We start from the raw sequence: 22,543 nt of genomic DNA, 5'->3' as shown, positions 1-22,543 counted from the left end.
GGTCCGGCAGAGTGCCTAAACCCAATGTACAACCAGAAATGGTTTACTACTAATAGTGTATATTAGGTATCACAAATAATAGTATCTAATTTTGTACTTAATTCTAAAGGTTTACTCTGATAAGTTTATTTTGAGATTTTGTAAACTTGAAGGGGGATGTTGTATTATTGCTATTGCTTTGTACTATCATTACCATTGCTATTGCGCATGTCGACGTTCACGCCTATGTTGACTGATCTTACATAATAATAAACAGTGTGTACGAGCATCCCACGCGTATCATTCACCCGACACTGCCCAGGATGTAACACTTCATCCCATACCATACAACACATAATGGAAGACTCCATTATACACAATCATGCATGCAAACAACACAACATACACTCTATAAAGGATTTGTGGGAAAACCCAGTTTCGGCTGTGGCATTCCTTGGGGAGACAGGACTGCTTGGACAGACAGTCTAGGGAACGACAACAACAACAACAACATGGGTAACAATATACAGTGAATCAGTAAAAAGGAATTCAGAACTGTTTCACTGCTCATAAAAGGAAATCAGTAACTATCAATAATATATAACAAAGGGCAATGCAAAAATTCAAATAAGATAATGAAACAGAACTAAATATTAATCATTTTGGGCACCATCAGAATCACTGCAATTGTGTTAAAACCAGTCTATACTAATTTAAACTGTAGACATTTTGAAAAGATAACTGAGTTACAAATGGTGGCATTACATTTGCAAAGGACTGACTCTCCTCTAGAATTCTTACCTCAGTGGAAGAGGAAGTGCTTATACTCATACTTAGACTTGTACACTTTCCCATTCACATAAAATCTTCACCAAGTTTCCCTGTTTAACCTCTTCAATATGAATTTGTTTGCACATTAAACCACAGAAAATGTGATCAAGCCTGTTCACAGAATACAGGGGTTATTCAGCTATAACTACAAGTTGGCATCATTGTATGCTAATGGTAAAGAAGACTAGCAAATGTGTAAATGACATAATCACCCTTTCTTTGTACTGAATAAACAATATCTTCCCTTCTACTAATCTCACAAAAGTCATACATACATATACCAAGGCTTTTTCCCCCTTACAAGGGGGGTAGCCAAAAAGAAAAAAAGCATAAAATGATTCCCACCCATTCCATCCCTGAATACACTCCACACCCCTCCACCCTCCCTCTTATCTTAGCACCTCCTGAACGCCCGTCTGGGGTATTGGCTGCGTGTTATTGTGGCAAAGTAGCATGCAGTTGATACTTTAGGGTCTATATGGGGCGCCCCTACGGACCAGAGCCACACATCATTTTGTCTATGATAGAGGAAAACTCTGTTCATAGAGAAATGATGACACTTTTATACTACGACTGTCCCTCCGTTATGCTGTCCTCCAACCCCTTGTTGCTGTCCTGTACCATTTCTCTGAGTATTCCTTTTCTGTGATGGGGGAATTCCCTGTGGTGGGGGAAAAGAATACTGCCACCAAGTATTCCCACTTGGATCGTAAGAGGCGAGAAGAAAGGGACGGGGATTGGGACTAGGCATCCTTCTCCTTGTAGCCCCACGGGAAATTCCTAAAAAAAGAAAAGAAGGTACAAAAGTCCCAAGACAATAATACATGATGGTGAAGGGTCAAGAGACTGTGTTCTCTGGAAGATTCTGGTCACAACCCTCATGTGAGCATGGCAGGTCCAGTGGCTGCCCTGTCCAGGGTCAGATTAGTCTTGCAGTTTGCATGTCTGAGCAACCTTTTATAGGATTCACTCTGGTCATCCCATCGGGGGAAAGGGACTAGAAAAAGGTGCTGTAAACACAGCCTATCCCTCTTCAACCTGCCTGGTAGATATCAAATAACAACCCCCTGCCCCCATCCCTAAATAATCCAACCAACATCTGAAGGAGAGTTCACACTATGGCCAGACTACATCAAATTCCCTGTTTCAAAGAATCCTCTGCAAGGAAGCACCATCCTGAGTTCATGAACCAAACCAAAATGGAATAAAATTGGGAAAGGGAAGTGTGTTGGACCAGTATTGAAATAAAACAAGATTAACAAAAAGCTCTACCAAAATACAACACAATCACAGGAATAAAGTTTTTAATAAATGAGGTGCAAATACATCAAAAAGTATATGCTACTCAAAGAAACATTGAACCAAATAGGCGAGTTACTATGAAAATTCAAATAATCTATATTTATAACATGGTTAAATTATTCAAAATAATCTCTTGATACAATGCAGTTTGATGAACCTTTACTTGAAAACTGTGCACTGGGGGTCTCGCAGTTCAACAGGGTTAGGGTGGTTTTCGAGGCATTGAAATGCAATTTGTTGAAACTTGAATCATCTCCATCTTAGCAGACAATATAAGAAATTTGTGTTTTTTTATGTGGTTTGATTGTCGAATTTCCAAATTTAGGTGTTGAATTAAGGTTCAAGGATAGAGATTTATTGAGGTTGAATCTGTGAGTTGTTGAATTGGGCGACCCTAGAGTATGTAGCATTACAAAATAATCTGCATGGAACAATTTTATGTGACTCATAAATGCATGACACAGTGTATAACTATTTTCTCTTCTCCCCTTTAATGAAACAATTCTGACTTGACTAGGTAAAGAAGAAATGGAATAATTCAGATTCTGTGTTCTACATAAAAAAAAAAAAAAAATTCTCAAACACATTCTGACTTTTCCTTTCTATCTCCTGCATATTTCAAGTTTCTCCACCAAATAGTGACGTGGATACAATTGCTCCTTCTTACAACATTCTCTTTGCATTCATCCTCAAATACCTATTTCTCATACTTTTCCTTCCACCAAGACATTTACCATATATTGCAGTGTTTATGATGACTGTGTACAAGACGACCCCTTAGGATTTCCATTTATAAAAGTAGGTTTTGAGCTACATTTGCTGTCTGGACCAATTTCTGATCTCTATTCTAACTCATTTGATTACACCAGAAGGTATGTGTACAATATTAATGCTTGGGTGAATGGGCAGATTGTTTCCATTTTCTGTTTATCAGCTGTTGCACATGATAACTGGTGTCTGTCCTCTAAGTTTGTTGTACTGTTGTACTGTTCCCCCTGTGGTGGGGGAAAAGAATACTGCCACCAAGTTTCCAACTTGGATCGTAAGAGGCGAGAAGAAAGGGACGGGGAGAGGGACTAGGCATCCTTCTCCCTGTAGCCCCACGGGGCATATTCCTAAAAAGAAAAGTGAAGGCATAAGGGGTGCTGGAGGGCCTCGGGCCAGCACCCTAAGGTTTGGGTCTTTTAATGTGTGTGGATGTGGTACAGATGAGAGTAAAAGGGAAGAGATAGGTAGTATGTTTGTGAGAAGAAAGATGGATGTGTTGGCTTTGAGTGAAACTAAGTTGAAAGGGAAGGGTGAGTGTATGTTTGGGAGTGTAAGTGGGAGGTTATCAGGAGTGAAGAGAGGGCGAGGGAGGGAAGGGGTGGCTATTCTAGTAAGTGAGGAGATAGGTAAACAGGTAGTGGAGTGGAAGGAGGTTTCCTCAAGGATAATGTGGATGAAGGTGAAACTGGGAAAGGAGATGTGGGTCTTTGTAAGTGCATATGGGCCTGGCAGTGAGAAGAGCGTGGAAGAAAGGGAGGCCTTTTGGATAGATTTAAATGAGTGCATAGAGGGTTTAGGAAGAAATGTAAATGTAATAGTACTGGGAGACCTTAATGCTAGGGTGGGAAATGGTCCAATCGATGGAGTGGTTGGGAAGTGTGGAGTTCCAGGAAAGAATCGCAGTGGAGAGTTGATGGTGGAAATGTGTCTAGAAAGAGAGTTGATGATAGCAAATACAGTGTTTCGGAAGAAAGTCAAGCATAAGTACACATGGGAGAGGGTGGTGGAGGGAAGGGTGGTAGATAGAGCGCTAATGGATTATGTAGTGGTAAATAGGATTATGATAGGAAGAGTTAAGGATGTACATGTGCTAAGGGGAGAGGGTGGGGGAATATCAGATCATTTTTTGGTGTAAGGTAAGCTGAGAGTGGAGGATAGATGGAGAAAGAGGAAAGGGACAAAAGGTAGGGAGGTTCTTAGAGTGAACTCCTTGAATGAAAAGGAAAAGGAGAAGGAGTACGAAAAGAAGCTGAAGGAGGAGTGGGAGGGAGTAAAGGATAGAGCAGAGATGGGTGTGGAGGAGGAATGGGGATGGTTCAAGGAGGGAGTCCTAAAGTGTGCAAGGATGGTGTGTGGAACAAGAAGGACAGGGGGAAATAGAAGAAAGGGTAGTGAATGGTGGGATGAGGAAACAAAGAAGGTTGTAGAAGAGAAGAAGTGAGCATTCACAGATTGGTTACAAAAGAGGACGGGGGAGTCATATGAGACGTACAAAGAAAAGAAAAGTAAAGCAAAAGGTAAAGGAGGCAAAGAGGAGAGCAGATGTGAAATGGGGTAGGAGTATGACAGAAAATTTTGAAAGTAATAAAAAGATGTTTTGGAAAGAAATTAAGAGAGGAAGAGGAGGCGAATCAAGTAGGGAAGAAAAGGTAAAAGGTACAGATGGAGAGATGATAATGGAAGAGATGGCAGTAAGGGGAAGATGGGCAGAATATTTTAGGGAGTTGCTAAATGTGAAGGAGGATAGGGAAGGAAAGATAGCTGCAGTGGGAAATGCGAAGAAAATGAGAGTGATGAGTGAGGAGAATGGAGGAGAAATAAGGAAGGATGAGGTGAAGGCAGTTGTAAAGATGATGAAAGCAGGTAAGGCACCTGGTCTGGATGGATGCCATGCAGAATGTCTGAAAAAGGGAGGTTCAGTGATGGTGGACTGGTTGGTGAGGTTATTTAATGTTTGCTGGAGAGAGGGTAGAGTACCGGAGGACTGGAGAAGTGCCTGTATAGTTCCTCTTTACAAGGGAAAAGGGGACAAGTGTGAATGTAGTAGTTTCAGAGGGATTAGCCTGTTAAGTGTAGTAGGGAAGGCTTATGGGAGGATCTTAATTGAGAGGATTAGGAGAGGAACAGAAGGAGTAATTGGTGAGGAACAGTGTGGATTTAGGACAGGTAGAGGTTGTGTAGATCAGATCTTTGTGGTAAGACAGATATGTGAGAAAGCTATAGGAAAGGGGAAGGATGTTTTTTGGGCTTTTATGGATCTGGAAAAGGCTTATGATAGGGTAGACAGAAAGGCACTGTGGGAGGTTATGCAGATTTATGGGATAGGAGGAAAGCTTTTGGGAGCTGTCAAGAGTTTTTATGAGAGTAGTAGAGCATGTGTCAGGATTAGAAATGGATAGAGTGAGTGGTTTGAAGTAAAGGTGGGACTTCGTCAAGGATGCGTTATGTCGCCCTGGCTGTTCAACTTATACATGGATGGGGTGGTGTGAGAGGTGAATGCTAGGGTAGTGGGTCAGGGATTGGAGATGGTTAAGGAAAATGGAGAAAAGTGGGAGGTGAGCCAGCTGTTGTTTGCGGACGACACTGCGCTTGTGGCAGGGTCAGAGGAGGGATTGAGGAAGCTGGTGGCAGAGTTTGGGAGAGTATGTGATAGAAGAAAGCTAAAGATAAATGTGGGTAAAAGTAAGGTGATGAGATGTACAAGGGGTGAAAGTGGCAGTAGACTGGAAGTGAACATTAAGTGGATAGTTTTAGATACTTGGGTGCAAGTGTAGCAGGAAAAGGTGGAGTGAAGGTGGAGGTAGAATGTAGATTGAGAGAAGCGAGTAAATGCCTTGGTGGTTTAAAGAGTGTAATGAGGAATAGACATTTGGGAATGGATGCGAAGAGGAGACTGTATGAAGGAGTGATTGTGCCAACAGCACTGTATGGGGCAGAAACGTGGAACATAAGAGAAGAAGAGAGAAGGAGTTTGAATGTGTTTGAGATGAGGTGTCTGAGAAGTATGGTGGGGGTTACTAGGCTAGATAGAGTGAGAAATGAGGAGGTGAGGAGGAGAACAGGGGTGAAAAAGGATTTGGGAGATAGGGTTGATGAAAGAATATTAGGATGGTTTGGACACATGGAAAGAATGAGTGAAGAAAGACTAGTAAAAGAGGTATGGAAGGCAGATGTGGAGGGAGTGAACATGAGGGGACGTCCTAGGATGAGGTGGATGGATGGGGTGAAGGGGGCTTTGGGGAAGAGGGGAATGTCTGTTGAGGAAGGAAGGGAGAGGACAGAAGACAGAGGTGAGTGGAGAATGGTTGTATATGGATGATGTTGTGACTGCATGAGGAGGAATGGGCGGGGGGGGTGGGGGGTGGGGTAGTATGTGTGAGTAAATTTTGACGCAGCCCGAAGGGATTTCTCCCCGTCCTCGCCTTATATGCAAGGGGGACGGAGAGGGGGGGTCGCCGATTAAATGAAGCGGCCTTGCTGTGGATGTACTGTCTTGCGACACTGCTTCTGACCCAGGACGGTGGGCAGGGTGCAGGGATGACCCGTCATCCAGGAGGTGCTCAGATGAGAGGGAGGGTGGGAGGGGTGTGGAGTGTATTTAGGGATGAAATGGGTGGGAGTGTTTTTATGCCTTTCCCTTTTTGGCTACCTCCCTTGGAAGGGGGAAAAAGCCTTGGTATATGTATGTATGTATTAATTCAGCTTAGTAAAAGAAGTATGGTAGGGGTTACTAGGCTGGATAGAGTGAGAAATGAGGAGGAGAGCGGGAGTGGAAAAGGAGATGGCAGATAGGGCTGATGAAAGACTATTGGGATGTTTTGGATACATGGAAAGAATGAGTGATGAAAAATTAGTGGAGGAATCAAACTTGAGGGGACAACTGAGGATGAGATGGATGGATGGGGTGAAGGGGGTGTTGAGAAAGAGGGTAATGTCTGTTGAGCAAGGAAGGGAGAAGGCAGGAGATAGGGATGAGTGGATACTGATTGTGTATGGATGATACTGTTATGCAAGGAAGGGAGGGATGGGGGAGTAGGGGATGTTTATGTGTGAATGGTATTCTGATGCAATCCGAAGGGATTTCTCCCCATCTCTTTTTCTGCATGAGGAGACAGAGAGGGGGGTTGGCAATTAAGTGAAGTGGCTTTACTGAGGATTTATTGTGTCTCGCTGCACTGTGTTTGACCCAGGGTAGTTGGTGGATCCAAGGATGACCCATCATCCATGAGGAGCTGAGATGGGAGGGGTGGAAAGGGTGGCAGAGGGGCGTGAAATGGGTGGGAATAGGTGCGTGACTCTGACTTAGCTACCTCCCTTACAAGAGGGAAAAAGCTCTTGGTATATAGATAGTAAAAGAAGTGTGGAAGGCAGAGGTAGATAGAGTGAACAGGAGGAGGCAACCGAGGATGAGATGGATGGATGGGGTAAAAGGGGGGGGGGGCTGCCAATTAAATGGAGTGGCCTTACTGTGGATGTGTTGTGTCTTGCTGCATTGCTTCTAACCCAGAGCAATGGGCAAGATGTAGGGATGACCTGTCACTCAGGAGGAACCAACAAAAGAGGGAGGGAGGGATGGTGAATGGGAGTGGAGTGGATAGGGATGAAATGGGTGGGAATGGAATTATGCATTTTGACTTTGGCTACCTCCCTTGTTAGGGGGAAAAAGCCTTTGGTATATCCAGCTTCCCAAACATAAATGTATCATCAGAAAATAACAAGTTGTAGAGCCATAGGATATCTATGTGAGAGTTTTAGTGTTCTCTATTGATATGAGTAATAATGATTTGTAGAACTGTAAGATCTATGCACTGTTCTCCACTGACAGTGGTGCCAATCTAAACCACAGAATGTTAAGGTTCATACTTTATACAGGATGTATAAGAAGACCCCTAGTTTTGGGGTGATTCTCTTCAAGTTCAAATACCATCCTATACACCACGATATATGGTAACTGCCTTATTTACTCAGTAATTCATCTTTGCATCCACTCTCTGTTCACTACCACATAAAACCTCAAAATACTTCAAATTCTCCACCTCCTTCAGCCTTCCACCCTTCATGTTTACATCTAATTTACTACTTACATCTCAACCCACAACTGCTTTCAACTTTCTCCTCTTCCACCAGGGCTCTCACATGGGAGAGGGGGGGCATATGCCCTGGGGTGGCACATTTAGGGGGGCGGCAATTCTAGTCTGGGCATGCCACCCACATGGCTGACAAAATAATCATAACAAAAAAAGGTCAAAGGAGCCCTGAATATTTTACCATAATATACAAATTTTGTGTTAGAATCAACATAATATATTTTTCCCTTATCCTTTCTGCAATAGGGACATCAAATACAAATTTTAAAATCCGTTTAATCATTTCACAAACCAATAGCTAAAACAGGCTGTGAGGGATGGTGGAGATGGGAAGTGGTGATGCGGGAGAGGGGGGGGGGTCACTGAGAACTTTGCCCCGGGGTGGCACTTAGGCATCTAAGGGGTATGTCTCTCACACTCTTCCATTTAGGCACCAAATGCCTAAACTTCTCTTCAGAATTAGCCCAACTGCAATTTCACCTGCAAACATAATATAAAATAAAAGGAAAAATAATGTAATAATTACTTTCTTTCCTCAAAATAAATCTTTGACAGAGTAATTGGTGAACCATCTTAGTATATATACATACATACATATAAATAACTGAAGACTAGATTTCAAGACTTAGACCAGTCATAGTAGACTTAATATTTACTTCAAATGTACTGAAAATATATATTATGAGTGCATTTCACATAGTTCTGATAGCCATACAAAGTTATCCTCTAATTCCATTTCATAATATCAATCTCAATCTTACCATTTTACTGTGCATCTAATCACAACATTTGCATGAATACAGTACCCTGTTAGCTTATACATAATCTACATGACCTATCCAAGATCAAACATCATCTACTGAATACTTTCTTGTATAATTCACCTCAACTAAACGGAAGGATTTCAACAAAGCAATGACTGGTTTAATGCAAACCAGAAAAATATCTGAGATATGGAGAGATACAAGGTATATGTTTGAAAGAATAGGGTTGACTACACCAACCACACAAGGATGCAGAGTATATTCCACCAACAGTGTCACCGTATCTATCACCAGGGGCTTCAGTAGTCCTAGCAATAAGAACCTGTAAAGAAAGAAAAGTGGGCCTGCAGGATTTTGGTCAGTTGAAAGGTAGCCCCATACTTAAGAGTTTAAAATTACTTAATTAAGTACTGAACCTAAGCTTACATTTCCTTCAGATTTTATTTTGCAAAATTTCAATCAAAAACATTGCCCCTAGAATGGGTCAATTATCTAAATGGATGACAAATTTACATTAATAAAAAAAAGAAAAAAGAAAAAGAAATAAACATTAATCTGACCTGAACAGGTGATGCATGAAGAGGACAAAACAGGTGAATGGAAAGGTGATGATCGCAAATGTTTCACTAAGAGCTCTGTTGATGTTTTCTATTGGTTTATTTCCAGCCACCACCATGTCGAAGCTTTGTGTACTCAGTATCAGAGGTGGAAGGCTGCAAAGACAATACCCATTTTTAACTAATCAATTAATTGTTACCTCAATGGGTGGATGATTAGCTACCACATTCTCTGATGCCCTGGTCACCTACTGACTCCATATTATTCCTGAAACATATTTGTTGAAGTTGCCACAGGAGCCAATAACAGGCAACACCAGTCACCTGTAGTAAATTAGCAATTCACATGCAGTCCCACAAACATGTAAACAAAATAGTTGGAGAAACTTACAATTTAATAAGATCAATGAAAGTGGACTTTGACTACATGGATGAGGAAATGGTAAAGAAAATACTAGTTACACTGATAAGACCAAAATTTGAATATGCAGCATCACTATGGACACCTAGTACAAAAAAAATAAACTGGGGTATTGGCTGCTTGTTATTGTGGCAAAGTAGCATGCAGTCGATACTTTAGGGTCTATATGGGGCGCCCCTACGGACCAGAGCCATACATCATTTTGTCTATGATAGAAGAAATTCTGTTCATAGAGAAATGATGACACTTTTATACTACGACTGTCCCTCCGTTATGCTGTCCCCCAACCCCTTGTTCCTGTCCTGTACCATTTCTCTGAGTATTCTCTTTCTGATTGGGGGAATTTCCCTGTGGTGGGGGAAAAGAATACTGCCACCAAGTTTTCCCACTTGGATCGTAAGAGGCGAGAAGAAAGGGACGGGGAGAGGGACTAGGCATCCTTCTCCCTGTAGCCCCAAGGGGCAATTTCCTAAAATGAAAAGAAAAGGCATAAGGGGTGCTGGCGGGCCTCGGGCCAGCACCCTAAGGTTTGGGTCTTTTAATGTGCGTGGATGTGGTACAGATGAGAGTAAAAGGGAAGAGATAGGTAGTATGTTTGTGAGAAGAAAGTTGGATGTGTTGGCTTTGAGTGAAACTAAGTTGAAAGGGAAGGGTGAGTGTATGTTTGGGAGTGTAAGTGGGAGGTTATCAGGAGTGAAGAGAGGGCGAGGGTGGGAAGGGGTGGCTATTCTAGTAAGTGAGGAGATAGGTATAGGGGTAGTGGAGTGGAAGGAGGTTTCCTCAAGGATAATGTGGATGAAGGTGAAACTGGGAAAGGAGATGTGGGTCTTTGTAAGTGCATATGGGCCGGGCAGTGAGAAGAGCATGGAAGAAAGGGAGGCCTTTTGGATAGATTTAAATGAGTGCATAGAGGGGTTAGGAAGAAATGTCAATGTAATAGTACTGGGAGACCTTAATGCTAGAGTGGGAAATGGTCCAATCGATGGAGTGGTTGGGAAGTGTGGAGTTCCAGGAAAGAATCGTAGTGGAGAGTTGATGGTGGAAATGTGTCTAGAAAGAGAGTTGATGATAGCAAATACAGTGTTTCGGAAGAAAGTCAAGCATAAGTACACATGGGAGAGGGTGGTGGAGGGAAGGGTGGTAGATAGAGCGCTAATGGATTATGTAGTGGTAAATAGGATTATGATAGGAAGAGTTAAGGATGTACATGTGCTAAGGGGAGAGGGTGGGGGAATATCAGATCATTTTTTGGTGGAAGGTAAGTTGAGAGTGGAGGATAGATGGAGAAGGAGGAAAGGGACAAAAGGTAGGGAGGTTCTTAGAGTGAACTCCTTGAATGAAAAGGAAAAGGAGAAGGAGTACGAAAAGAAGCTGAAGGAGGAGTGGGAGGGAGTAAAGGATAGAGCAGAGATGGGTGTGGAGGAGGAATGGGGATGGTTCAAGGAGGGAGTCTTAAAGTGTGCAAGGATGGTGTGTGGAACAAGAAGGACAGGGGGAAATAGAAGAAAGGGTAGTGAATGGTGGGATGAGGAAACAAAGAAGGTTGTAGAAGAGAAGAAGCGAGCATTCACAGATTGGTTACAAAAGAGGACAGGGGAGTCATATGAGACGTACAAAGAAAAGAAAAGAGAAGTAAAGCAAAAGGTAAAGGAGGCAAAGAGGAGAGCAGATGTGAAATGGGGTAGGAGTATGACAGAAAATTTTGAAAGTAATAAAAAGATGTTTTGGAAAGAAATTAAGAGAGGAAGAGGAGGCGAATCAAGTAGGGAAGAAAAGGTAAAAGGTACAGATGGAGAGTTGATAATGGAAGAGATGGCAGTGAGGGGAAGATGGGCAGAATATTTTAGGGAGTTGCTGAATGTGAAGGAGGATAGGGAAGGAAAGATAGCTGCAGTGGGAAATACGAAGAAAATGAGAGTGATGAGTGAGGAGAATGGAGGAGAAATAAGGAAGGATGAGGTGAAGGCAGTTGTAAAGATGATGAAAGCAGGTAAGGCACCTGGTCTGGATGGATGTCATGCAGAATGTCTGAAAAAGGGAGGTTCAGTGATGGTGGACTGGTTGGTGAGATTATTTAATGTTTGCTGGAGAGAGGGTAGAGTACCGGAGGACTGGAGTAGTGCTTGTATAGTTCCTCTTTACAAGGGAAAAGGGGACAAGTGTGAATGTAGTAGTTTCAGAGGGATTAGCCTGTTGAGTGTAGTAGGGAAGGCTTATGGGAGAATCTTAATTGAGAGGATTAGGAGAGGAACAGAAGGAGTAATTGGTGAGGAACAGTGTGGATTTAGGACGGGTAGAGGTTGTGTAGATCAGATCTTTGTGGTAAGACAGATATGTGAGAAAGCTATAGGAAAGGGGAAGGATGTTTTTTGGGCTTTTATGGATCTGGAAAAGGCTTATGATAGGGTAGACAGAAAGGCACTGTGGGAGGTTATGCAGATTTATGGGATAGGAGGAAAGCTTTTGGGAGCTGTCAAGAGTTTTTATGTGAGTAGTAGAGCATGTGTTAGGATTGGAAATGGAGAGAGTGAGTGGTTTGAAGTAAAGGTGGGACTTCGTCAAGGATGCGTTATGTCGCCCTGGCTGTTCAACTTATACATGGATGGGGTGGTGCGAGAGGTGAATGCTAGGGTAGTGAGTCAGGGATTGGAGATGGTTAAAGAAAATGGAGAAAAGTGGGAGGTGAGCCAGCTGTTGTTTGTGGGACGACACTGCGCTTGTGGCAGGGTCAGAGGAGGGATTGAGGAAGCTGGTGGCAGAGTTTGGGAGAGTATGTGATAGAAGAAAGCTAAAGATAAATGTGGGTAAAAGTAAGGTGATGAGATGTACAAGGGGTGAAAGTGGCAGTAGACTGGAAGTGAACATTAAGGGAGAGCGACTGGAGGAAGTGGATAGTTTTAGATACTTGGGTGCAAGTGTAGCAGGAAAAGGTGGAGTGAAGGTGGAGGTAGAATGTAGATTGAGAGAAGCGAGTAAATGCCTTGGTGGTTTAAAGAGTGTAATGAGAAATAGACATTTGGGAATGGATGCGAAGAGGAGACTGTATGAAGGAGTGATTGTGCCAACAGCACTGTATGGGGCAGAAACGTGGAACATAAGAGAAGAAGAGAGAAGGAGTTTGAATGTGTTTGAGATGAGGTGTCTGAGAAGTATGGTGGGGGTTACTAGGCTAGATAGTGTGAGAAATGAGGAGGTGAGGAGGAGAACAGGGGTGAAAAAGGATTTGGGAGATAGGGTTGATGAAAGAATATTAGGATGGTTTGGACACATGGAAAGAATGAGTGAAGAAAGACTAGTAAAAGAGGTATGGAAGGCAGATGTGGAGGGAGTGAACATGAGGGGACGTCCTAGGATGAGGTGGATGGATGGGGTGAAGGGGGCTTTGGGGAAGAGGGGAATGTCTGTTGAGGAAGGAAGGGAGAGGACGGAAGACAGAGGTGAGTGGAGAATGGTTGTATATGGATGATGTTGTGACTGCATGAGGAGGAATGGGCGGGGGGTGGGGGTGGGGGGGGGGTAGTATGTGTGAGTAAATTTTGACGCAGCTCGAAGGGATTTCTCCCCGTCCTCTCCTTATATGCAAAGGGGGACGGAGAGGGGGGGGTCGCCGATTAAATGAAGCGGCCTTGCTGTGGATGTACTGTGTCTTGCGACACTGCTTCTGACCCAGGGCGGTGGGCAGGGTGCAGGGATGACCCGTCATCCAGGAGGTGCTCAGATGAGAGGAAGGGTGGGAGGGGTGTGGAGTGTATTTAGGGATGAAATGGGTGGGAGTGTTTTTATGCCTTTCCCTTTCTGGCTACCTCCCTTGGAAGGGGGAAAAAGCCTTGGTATATGTATGTATGTATGTAGAAAGAATTCAGATGCTCAGAATTCAAAATGCTCAGATGAGAGGGAGGGTGGGAGGGGTGTGGAGTGTATTTAGGGATGAAATGGGTGGGAGTGTTTTTATGCCTTTACCTTTTTGGCTACCTCCCTTGAAAGGGGGAAAAAGCCTTGGTATATGTATGTATGTATGTAGAAAGAATTCAAGGAGCACTGACAAAGATGGCACCAACACTTAGCAAGTTGCCATAGGAACAAAGATTGGACAAACTAAACTTATCAACTCTGGAACAAAGAAGAGAAAGAGGCTATTTGAGAACCATCTACAGAATTATTAGAGGGATGGAAATCCTTGATAGGGATGACCTACTTAAATGGGACAGAAGAAATACAAGAGGACACAAGAAGAAACTTAAGAAGGACAGTTACAGAAGAGATTTGAAAAAGAACAGCTTTCTATACAGAGTAATAGATACATGGAACAAACTGAAAGAGAAAACAGTGAGTTCTAAAACTATACATGATTTTAAGAAAGAACTGGATGTCGAAAGATACAACTGCAGGTCACTACGAGCATAGCTCTTCTCCCGCAAAATACAACTAGGTAAACATGTCAGAATAGGTGATTAAATGGGACACAGGGGAATGTTATTGCTTCTTTCAGCATTCCTCTCCTGCAAAGAGCCAAGGTATGCATGTGATCACCCCACTTACAATGGGGTAAAAAAAAAAAAAAAAAAAAAAAAAAGGAATATACAAAACATATATATACCTTATTTCCATCTCTTTTCTGCATATTATGAAAAGTGCCTAAATAAGGTGGAATGAGGGGGCTGGCATTCCCCTTTCTATGTATTTCTTGCAAAGAGTCAAGGTATATCTTGAATCAATCATCCTCATTACAAGGGCATCATAGATAATCTCATAAAAAAAAAAAAATCATAAAATAGATGTAATGCATAAAGAATGAAATGCCTTCCAAGTAAAAAAAAAAAAATAAAAAAAAAAATAAATAAATAAATAAATAAATAAATAAAATAAAAAAATTCTCACCTGGTCTGAGGATTACGTGAGAAATTAGTTGCTTGTACTTGAGGCTGACTATGGGCATAATTAGTTATCACTGTAGATGGAGAACCTCTCTGACTAGCTGGTACCGGTGTTGCCATTTGGAAAGTTGACACAGAAGGTATATGGTTGGGACTTGACCTTATCACTTGAACAGGTGAGCCTACTATTGCTGGTTTTGGAGGTGTTCTTGGACTTATTTGAGTTTCGATGCTTTGAGGTTGTGAGTTTGCATCATCGTCTGTGAAAAGGAATAAGTAAAACCCATGTTACAGATGATAATGGGCAAGAAAAGTTCAAGGATTTCAATAATGTAACATCTAGTAAATTTATACACAAAGTTGGGTTTTGGAAACCTTAGCAAATCAAAACAAAGAATGGCCAAGACTTTAAATGTAGTAAGAGAGAATAATAATTTTTGCCTAAGTTTCACTAACTGGAAACCTACAACCCTACTCTGTCAGCAATGGATATTAGGCCATCCCATAGATCTCTGGGAAGAAATATTGGCCTATTGTCAGTGTTGAATTAGTGTATTTACCTAGTTTACCTAGTTGTATTATATGGGAAGGGAGCTATGCTCGTGGTGACCCGTCTTTGTATCTCTCAGCATCAAGTTTTTTCTTAAAATCTTGAATAGTGTTTGCACACACTGTTTCTTTGTCCAATTTGTTCCAAGCACAGTATCTATCACTCTGTGAGGGAACCTATTTTTTTTTTTTTTTTTTTCAGATCTCTTCTGTAATCATCTTTTTTTTAGTTTCTTTTTGTGTCCTCTTGTTTTTCCATTGTCCCATTTCAATAAGTCATTCTTATCTAAGATTTCCATTCCCTTCATAATTCTATAGATCAGTCATTCTCAACGGGGGCGATTTTTGAGCTCAGGGGGGCGAAAAACGTCACAGGTATTGCTTCTAACTGACAAATTTTAAGCCTAATATAAAAGATATAGCAGCGAAGCACCAGCCAGGCCCAAGGATCTCATTAAAACACAACGTGAGTAAAACATTTTAAATTAGATGTTTATCATTGTTGCAATAATTTTTATTATTATTTTCCAATTAATGCGGGCGATCCTTTTTTTCAGTTGAAAAAGGGGGCGATATGGCTAAAAAGATTGAGAAACCCTGCTATAGATAGTTAGTAGGTCTCCTCTTTCCCTTCTTTGTTCCAAAGTTGGTAATTCTAATTTGGACAGTCTTGTTCATGTCATTTTGGAGAGTTGGTGCCAGGTTTGTTATTGCTCTTTGTAGTCTTTCTAAATTCTTTATATTTTTTTTGGCACTGGGTGTCCATTGTGTTGCTGCGTACTCAAGTTTTGGTCTTATTAGTGTAGTTAATTTTTTCTTTTTTTTATAATTTCCTCGTCCAAATAGGCAAATGCCACTTTTATTGACCTCAATAAATTATAGGTTTCTCTGACTATTTCATCAATGTGCTTATCCGGTGTCATGTCTTTGCCGTCACTGGCTTATAACAGCAGCGTGAGGGGACCAGTTACCAGTTGTAAGTTCTTATATGAAAAAGAGGACCTTGGGTCCAGTCCAGACACTAAATGCCAGTACCTCCCAGTGGTGGGACTGTTTACAAGTTTTGAAGATGGGTGGCATGAATATGCTCCTCTGACATTTATCTCACAGGACCATCAAATGCACCCATCACTGGTCCCTGATATGGAGTAAAATACACCATATAAACACTAGTCAGGGACACTGGTTGATATTAGGGAATGTAGAAAAGGAGATGGGGATAAATCCCTTCAGGCTGTATCAATTTATTTTTCACACATACTCCCTCAACCCCCATCCCCCACCCACTCCCCCTCATGCATCACAGCATTATCCATACACAACTATTCTCCATTCACCCCTATCTTCTGTCTTCTCCCGTCATTCCTCAACAAACATTTCCCTCTTTCCCAATGCACCTTTTACCCTATCCATCCATCTCATCCTAGGATGCCCCCTCATGTTCACTCCTTCCACCTCTGCCTTCCACACCTCTTTCACTAATCTTTCTTCACTCATTCTTTCCATGTGTCCAAAGCATCCCAATACTCTTTCATCAACCCTATCTCCCAATTCCCATTCTGCCAATGTTCTCCTCATTTCTCACTATATCCAGCCTAGTAACCCCTATCATACTGCCTGAGAAGTATGATAGTGATTACTAGGTTGGATAGAGTGAGAAATGAAGAGGTGAGGGAAAGAATGGGGGTGGAAAGGGAGTTGGGAGATAGGGTGGATGAAAGAGTATTGGGATGGTTTGGACACATGAAAAGGATGAGTGAAGAAAGATTAGTGAAAGAGATGTGGAAGGCAGAGGTGGAAGGAGTGAACATGAGGGGGTGACCTAGGATGAGATGGATGGATGGGGTATAAGGGGCATTGGGAAAGAGGGGAATGTCTGTTGAGGAAGGATGGGAGAGGACAGAAGATAGGGGTGAATGGAGAATGATTGTGTATAGATGATGCTGTAATGCATGAGGGGGAGTGGGTGGGGGATGGGGGGTAAGGAAGTATGTATGAAAAATAAAGTGATACAGCCCGAAGAGATTTCTCCCCATCTTCTCCTTTTCTGCATGAGGGGAAGGAGAGGGAGTATGTTTGAAAAATAAATTGATACAGCCCAAAGAGATTTCTCCCCATCCTACCCTTTCCTGCATGAGGGGAAGGAGAGGGGAGGTCATCGATTTAATGAAGCAGCTTTGCTGTGGATGTGTTGTCTTGTGACACTGCTTCTGACCCAGGGTAGTGGGTGAGATGCAGGGATGACCCATCATCCAGGAGGTGCCAAGATAAGAGGGAGGGAAGGGGGTAGATGGGAGTGGAGTACGTTGAGGATGGAATGGGTGGGAGTGTTTTTTTTATGTCTTTCTTTTTTGGCTACCTCCCTTGTAAGGGGGAAAAAGCCTTTGGTATATGTATAAAAATAGTTTCCTTAAGAAACAAACCCATGTAAATGCTAGTCAAGGACAGTGGTTAGTAATAAGAAATGTCCCAAAATAAAGTTTCCTAAAGAAACAAATCACACTATGACACTATTCTGGACCTGGTTATTAAATGTCCATGCTAGTAAGGAGTCTGCAACTACATTACAATGAAAATTATGATATTAAATCAATGTCAAAGTTATGTAGTCTACAAATACTAACTGCATGCACAACAGCTGAGAAATTAAAAATACATATACACATACACCAAAGACCCCTTTCCCCTTCTAAGGGGGGTGGTCAAAATTATGTGAGGACCATAGGCCTGGAGGAACATAGTGATGGCTGAAGCCATCACCTTTGCCTTCTGTGCTTTGACTGTTGGGGTAGGTTATAATCACTACTGGGAACTGGAAGTGCAGGACTTGAACCCACAAATAGGAAGATGCAAAACCCTGCACACTTCCAACTATGCTGCATGGGCTAAATTCTAAATCTATACATACACATACATAAGAATACCCATTTTTGGGTATTGGTTGCATGTTATTATGTGGTATAATTTGAGCAGTAGCAGGCAGCTGATATTATAGGGACTATATGGGGTGCCCCAATGGACCTGAGCCACACATCATTTTGTCTATGTTAAGAGGAAATCTCTACTTATACAGAAATTATGCTACTTTATTGTACTGTAACTGTCTGTCTGTTATGCTGTCCCCCTCTTATTACTGTCCTGTACTACTTCTTTGAGTATTTCCATTTTTGCCGCTATCCCCTGTGGTAGGGAGAAGAAAGAATATTGCTACCGAGCCTTTCCACTCAAGTCATGAAAGCAGTTAAAACAGGATAAAATGATGTAACTAGGCATCCTGCTCTCTGCAACCCTAAGGGGTACATTCCTACAAGAAGTCAAGGCAAAACAGTGTCTGAGAGGAGTTTTTCCAGACAGAACCCTAGGTAATCTTTTAATGTGTGTGGGTGTGGCAGAGATGAGAGTAAAAAGGAAGAGATAGGCAGTATGTTTGTGAGATGGAAGATGGATGTGTTGGCATTAAGTGAAACTAAGCTGAAAGGGAGGGGTGATTTTAAGTTTGGGAGTGTAGTGGGGCATTGGGAGTGAGGAGAGGAGGAAGGAGGGAAGGGGTGGCTCTATTAGTGAGGAGCGGAAGGTTTCTTCAAGGTTAATATGGATGAAGGTGAAACCAGGAGTGGAAATGTGGGTCTTTGTAAGTGCATATAGTTCTGATAGTGAGAGGTATGCAGAGGAAAAGGAGGCTTTTTGGACATTTAAATGAGTGTTTAATGAGTTTTGAGAGGAATGTCAATGTACTGTTTATGGGAGATCTCAATGCTAGGGTAAAGGATGAACCAAGAGACAGAGTGTTTGGGAAATGTGGAGTGCCAGGTAAAAATCATAGTGGAGAGTTAATGGAGATGTGTTTAGGAAAAGAGTTGATGATAGCTAACACAGCGTTTAGGAAAAAAGTTAAGCATAAGTACATATGGGAGAGGGTGGTGGATGGGGGAGTGGTTGATAAGGCATTAATGGACCATATAGTGGTATCCAGGAAAAGAGTAGGAAGAGTTCTGGATGTCCATGTTCTTAGTGGAGAGACTGGGGAAATATTAGCTCATTTTATGGTGGAAGGTTAGTTTAGAGTGGAGGATAGGTGAAAGGAGGAAAAGAGCAGAAAGTACAGAGGTGCTTAGAGTAAACTGTTCAAATGAGAAAGAAAAGGAACAGGAGTACAAGAAGAGGTTGAGAGAAGTGTGGGAGGTGGTGAAGAATAGAGTTGAGGTAGGAATGGGAGTGTTTCAAGGAGGGAGTGATAAGGTGTGCAAAGATGGTATGTGGAACAAGGAGGATAGGAGGGAATAGAAGGAAGGATAGTGAGTGGTGGGATGATGAAGTGAAGAAGGTTGAAGAGAAGTGAGCATTCAGGGAGTGGTTGCAAAGTAGAACAAGAGAAACATGAAAGGTACAAAGAAAAAAGAAGAGAAGCACAATAAAAGATAAAGAAAGTAAAAAGGGAAAGGTGTAAAATGAGGGAGAAGTATGACAGAAAACCCGCACATCCATCTTTCTTCTCACAAACATACTGCCTATCTCTTCCCATTTACTCTCATCTGTACCACATCCATACACATTAAAAGACCCAAACCTTAGGGTACTGGTTGGAAAACTCCCAGACCCTCTTATACCTTTTCTTTTTTTTTTAGGGATGTCCCCTTTTGGGGCTACAGGTAGTAGGACTCCTAATCCCATCCCCCGTCCTGTTTTTTGTCGCCTTTTATGACTCAAATGGAAAGACTTGGTGGTAGCATTCTCTTCCCCCACCACAGGGTCGGCGAAAAAAGGAAATGAATATTCAGAGAAATGGTACAGGACAGTAACAAGGGGTTGGGGGACAGCATAATGGAGGGATAGCTGTAGTATAAAAGTGTCATCATTTCTCTGAACAGAGTTTTCCTCTATCACAGACAAAATGATGTGTGGCTCTGGTCCATAGGTGCGCCCCTTATAGACCCTAAAGTATCAACTGAATGCTACTGTTGCCACAATAACATGCAGCCAATACTTTTTATTATGTTGTTGGTGAACAACAATTTCTTAATAGACAAAACAAACCTTAATATAAAGTTTAAAAACACTAATGAAATACATGTGATACTATTTATAGATGCCAGATTATTTGATTTAGTTATCTAAGTCTCTTAAGTTCACTTACAAAATTTTTATTTTTGAATAACAGAGAACTATCAAGCCAAAATGCATACAGATGTATTGTTATATCTTTATCTGTCAAAATACATAAAAAAAAATCTTTATAAATGATTTGTTTGACTATTAATTGTTGTATAGTAAATGGGAGTAAATCTGTCCGCCTATTTTTTGCACTTATAAGCGGGTAAAATTGACCGAGTCCACGTACGCCCAGACGACTTACTCCCATATAACTCTTGCTTAATTTCTTTCTGTTGTAGAAACTTTGCTGTTTCAATATATATATATATATATATATATATATATTATTTTTAGCTTAATTCTATACAAGAAATACAAAAATAAAAATAGAAATTAATATAATTTACTCTAACATTTACTTTGACTTGTGCTGTTATTTTAAAAGTATCGGCATCGGCAAAATATTGCTGATGCCAATGCCAATTCCCATTCTAAAGAAAATGCCGATTTTTGCCAATGCCGATTCTTGCCAATGCCAATTAATTGGCACACCCCTAGAGGATATGGGAAGAGGATGACAGCAAGTTGGAAGTTTTCAAGAAGAGAGAGTGGAGGAGGTGGATAGCTTTAGGTATTTGGGGTCACATGTGACAGGAAAGGGAATGGAGGTGGAAGTAAATTGCAGACTAAGAGAAGCAAGTAAATACCTTGAGGGATTAAAAAGTGTAATGAGAAATGTAGTGTATGCTAGTTACTATTATTTCTATTAACATTTTGTATACACGTAGGAAACAAAAAGTGATGCGTCATTGTGTGTGTGTTTGTACGTATAACAACCATGAATGTTCCAGAACTTTACTAATTGCCATTTCTGTTTACATGATTAACCTCTTCACTCCGGGGCACATCACACGTCGAAGTTGCGTCATAATAATCGCATTATGGAAAATAAAGTCAGTGCCCAATTGTTCGTTCTCTTTCACCCGTGAATTTTGATAATCATAGAAAATATGATGAAGCCAGTTTAGAGAGAATGGAGGTTACGTAGGTACGACTACAATAAATATAATCAAGACGCCGACGTCGGCATCATCGTGTATCCACTTGCTCCTCATGACGCCTATGTAGGCGTCACCGTATGGAAGTGGTTAATTATTATTTTAATTTTAACGCGAAAGTTGAATGAATTGGACACAGATTACTAATTCTATTAAATTTAAATTATTGTATAACAGATTTGGATGTATGTAAATTTCTGTAGAAAATGCTAATAGAAATAATAGTGACTAGCATACACTACAAATGCTTGGCCAGCTATCTGTTGCTGACCTCAGCGATGTGCAGTATCAAAATTAGAGGAAAATAACATAAGAATTAAATGAGTTAGATATAAGTAGATTAACATGTAGATATATATTTAATTTCAACAGAAACAATTTGTACTTGAATGGAAGAACATATGAGGTATTGTGAAGTATAATTAACATACAAGCATAAGGAACATTATATATATTCATCTTATGATAGCAAAGATTGGAAAGGACGGTAGTGGAGAACATTTTGGCAGCTATAATATTTGAAGTTCAAGAAGTATGACAGCTGCAAAGATTATATGGGTGGGGAAGGGAAGGAGGAAGGTTGTCCATGGGAGTTGGAGGTTCATTGTCATAGTCTACACCTCAAGAGAAGAGCTAAAGGGTGTCCAGGTGCATGATGGATTCTGTGTCTGAATGTAAAGGTTTCAAATTCAAATTTCAGCTCTCTCTTCAAGAGAATTACTCAGTCACTTTCTCTCGCCAAAGACGAGATGGCCCGTTTTCACAATAAAAATACAAGAGAATCTAACATTGAAATAGGTGACATCGTCTATGCCCAGAACCATTCTCCATCTTTTTACAAAGGATTACAAAGGCGGAGCATGCCGACAGGAGACCTTTTGATCCATATCTAGGTCGGATGCGGAAAAAAAAAAAAAATCATATTAATAATAAAACAATAAATAAAAACTATAATAATGTAAATAACAAATAAAATACATAAATAAATGCATAGGTATAGTTAAATAATAAACAAACAGGTAAATAGTAAATAATAATAAATTGACATATAACTAATAATAAATGAAAATCAGACAGACAAATGATAACAAAACAAAAACAAATAATACAAGATAAATTATAATCATTACAGCATCTTACTTAGGTATTTATCTAACTGATTCTTAAAGCTTCGAACTGAACTTATGAACGAACTTATGAACACAGTAAAATCAATGCAGAACAAGAAATCACTCGATTGCACAGGAATCAATATGAACCTC

At 41.1% G+C, this 22,543-nt stretch overlaps 1 protein-coding gene across 6 annotated transcripts in view; it reads right to left on the bottom strand.

Moving 5' to 3' along the window:
* Positions 1-6,319: 6,319 nt before the first annotated feature.
* LOC143019500 (uncharacterized) overlaps positions 6,320-22,543 on the bottom strand; it is an 81,320-nt gene continuing 65,096 nt past the window's right edge. For 4 of the 6 annotated variants that reach the window (XM_076175146.1, XM_076175148.1, XM_076175151.1 and 1 more), the window contains 3 exons: positions 14,588-14,843; positions 9,292-9,444; positions 6,320-9,053 (listed from right to left, as the gene is read on the bottom strand). In XM_076175146.1, the coding sequence (XP_076031261.1) occupies positions 8,813-9,053; positions 9,292-9,444; positions 14,588-14,843 (650 nt within the window). In that variant the 3' untranslated portion in view covers positions 6,320-8,812. The remainder of the gene's footprint in view (positions 9,054-9,291; positions 9,445-14,587; positions 14,844-22,543) is intronic. The other 2 variants (XM_076175149.1, XM_076175150.1) reach the window with 2 other exon arrangements.

The sequence above is a fragment of the Oratosquilla oratoria genome, chromosome 37 (genome assembly GCF_046742065.1).
Source record: "Oratosquilla oratoria isolate Oo_2021 chromosome 37, ASM4674206v1, whole genome shotgun sequence".
In the NCBI taxonomy this organism is placed as follows: domain Eukaryota; kingdom Metazoa; phylum Arthropoda; class Malacostraca; order Stomatopoda; family Squillidae; genus Oratosquilla; species Oratosquilla oratoria.
The sequence above is the reverse complement of the archived record's forward strand: the minus strand, read 5'-3'. Positions and strand labels throughout refer to the sequence as shown.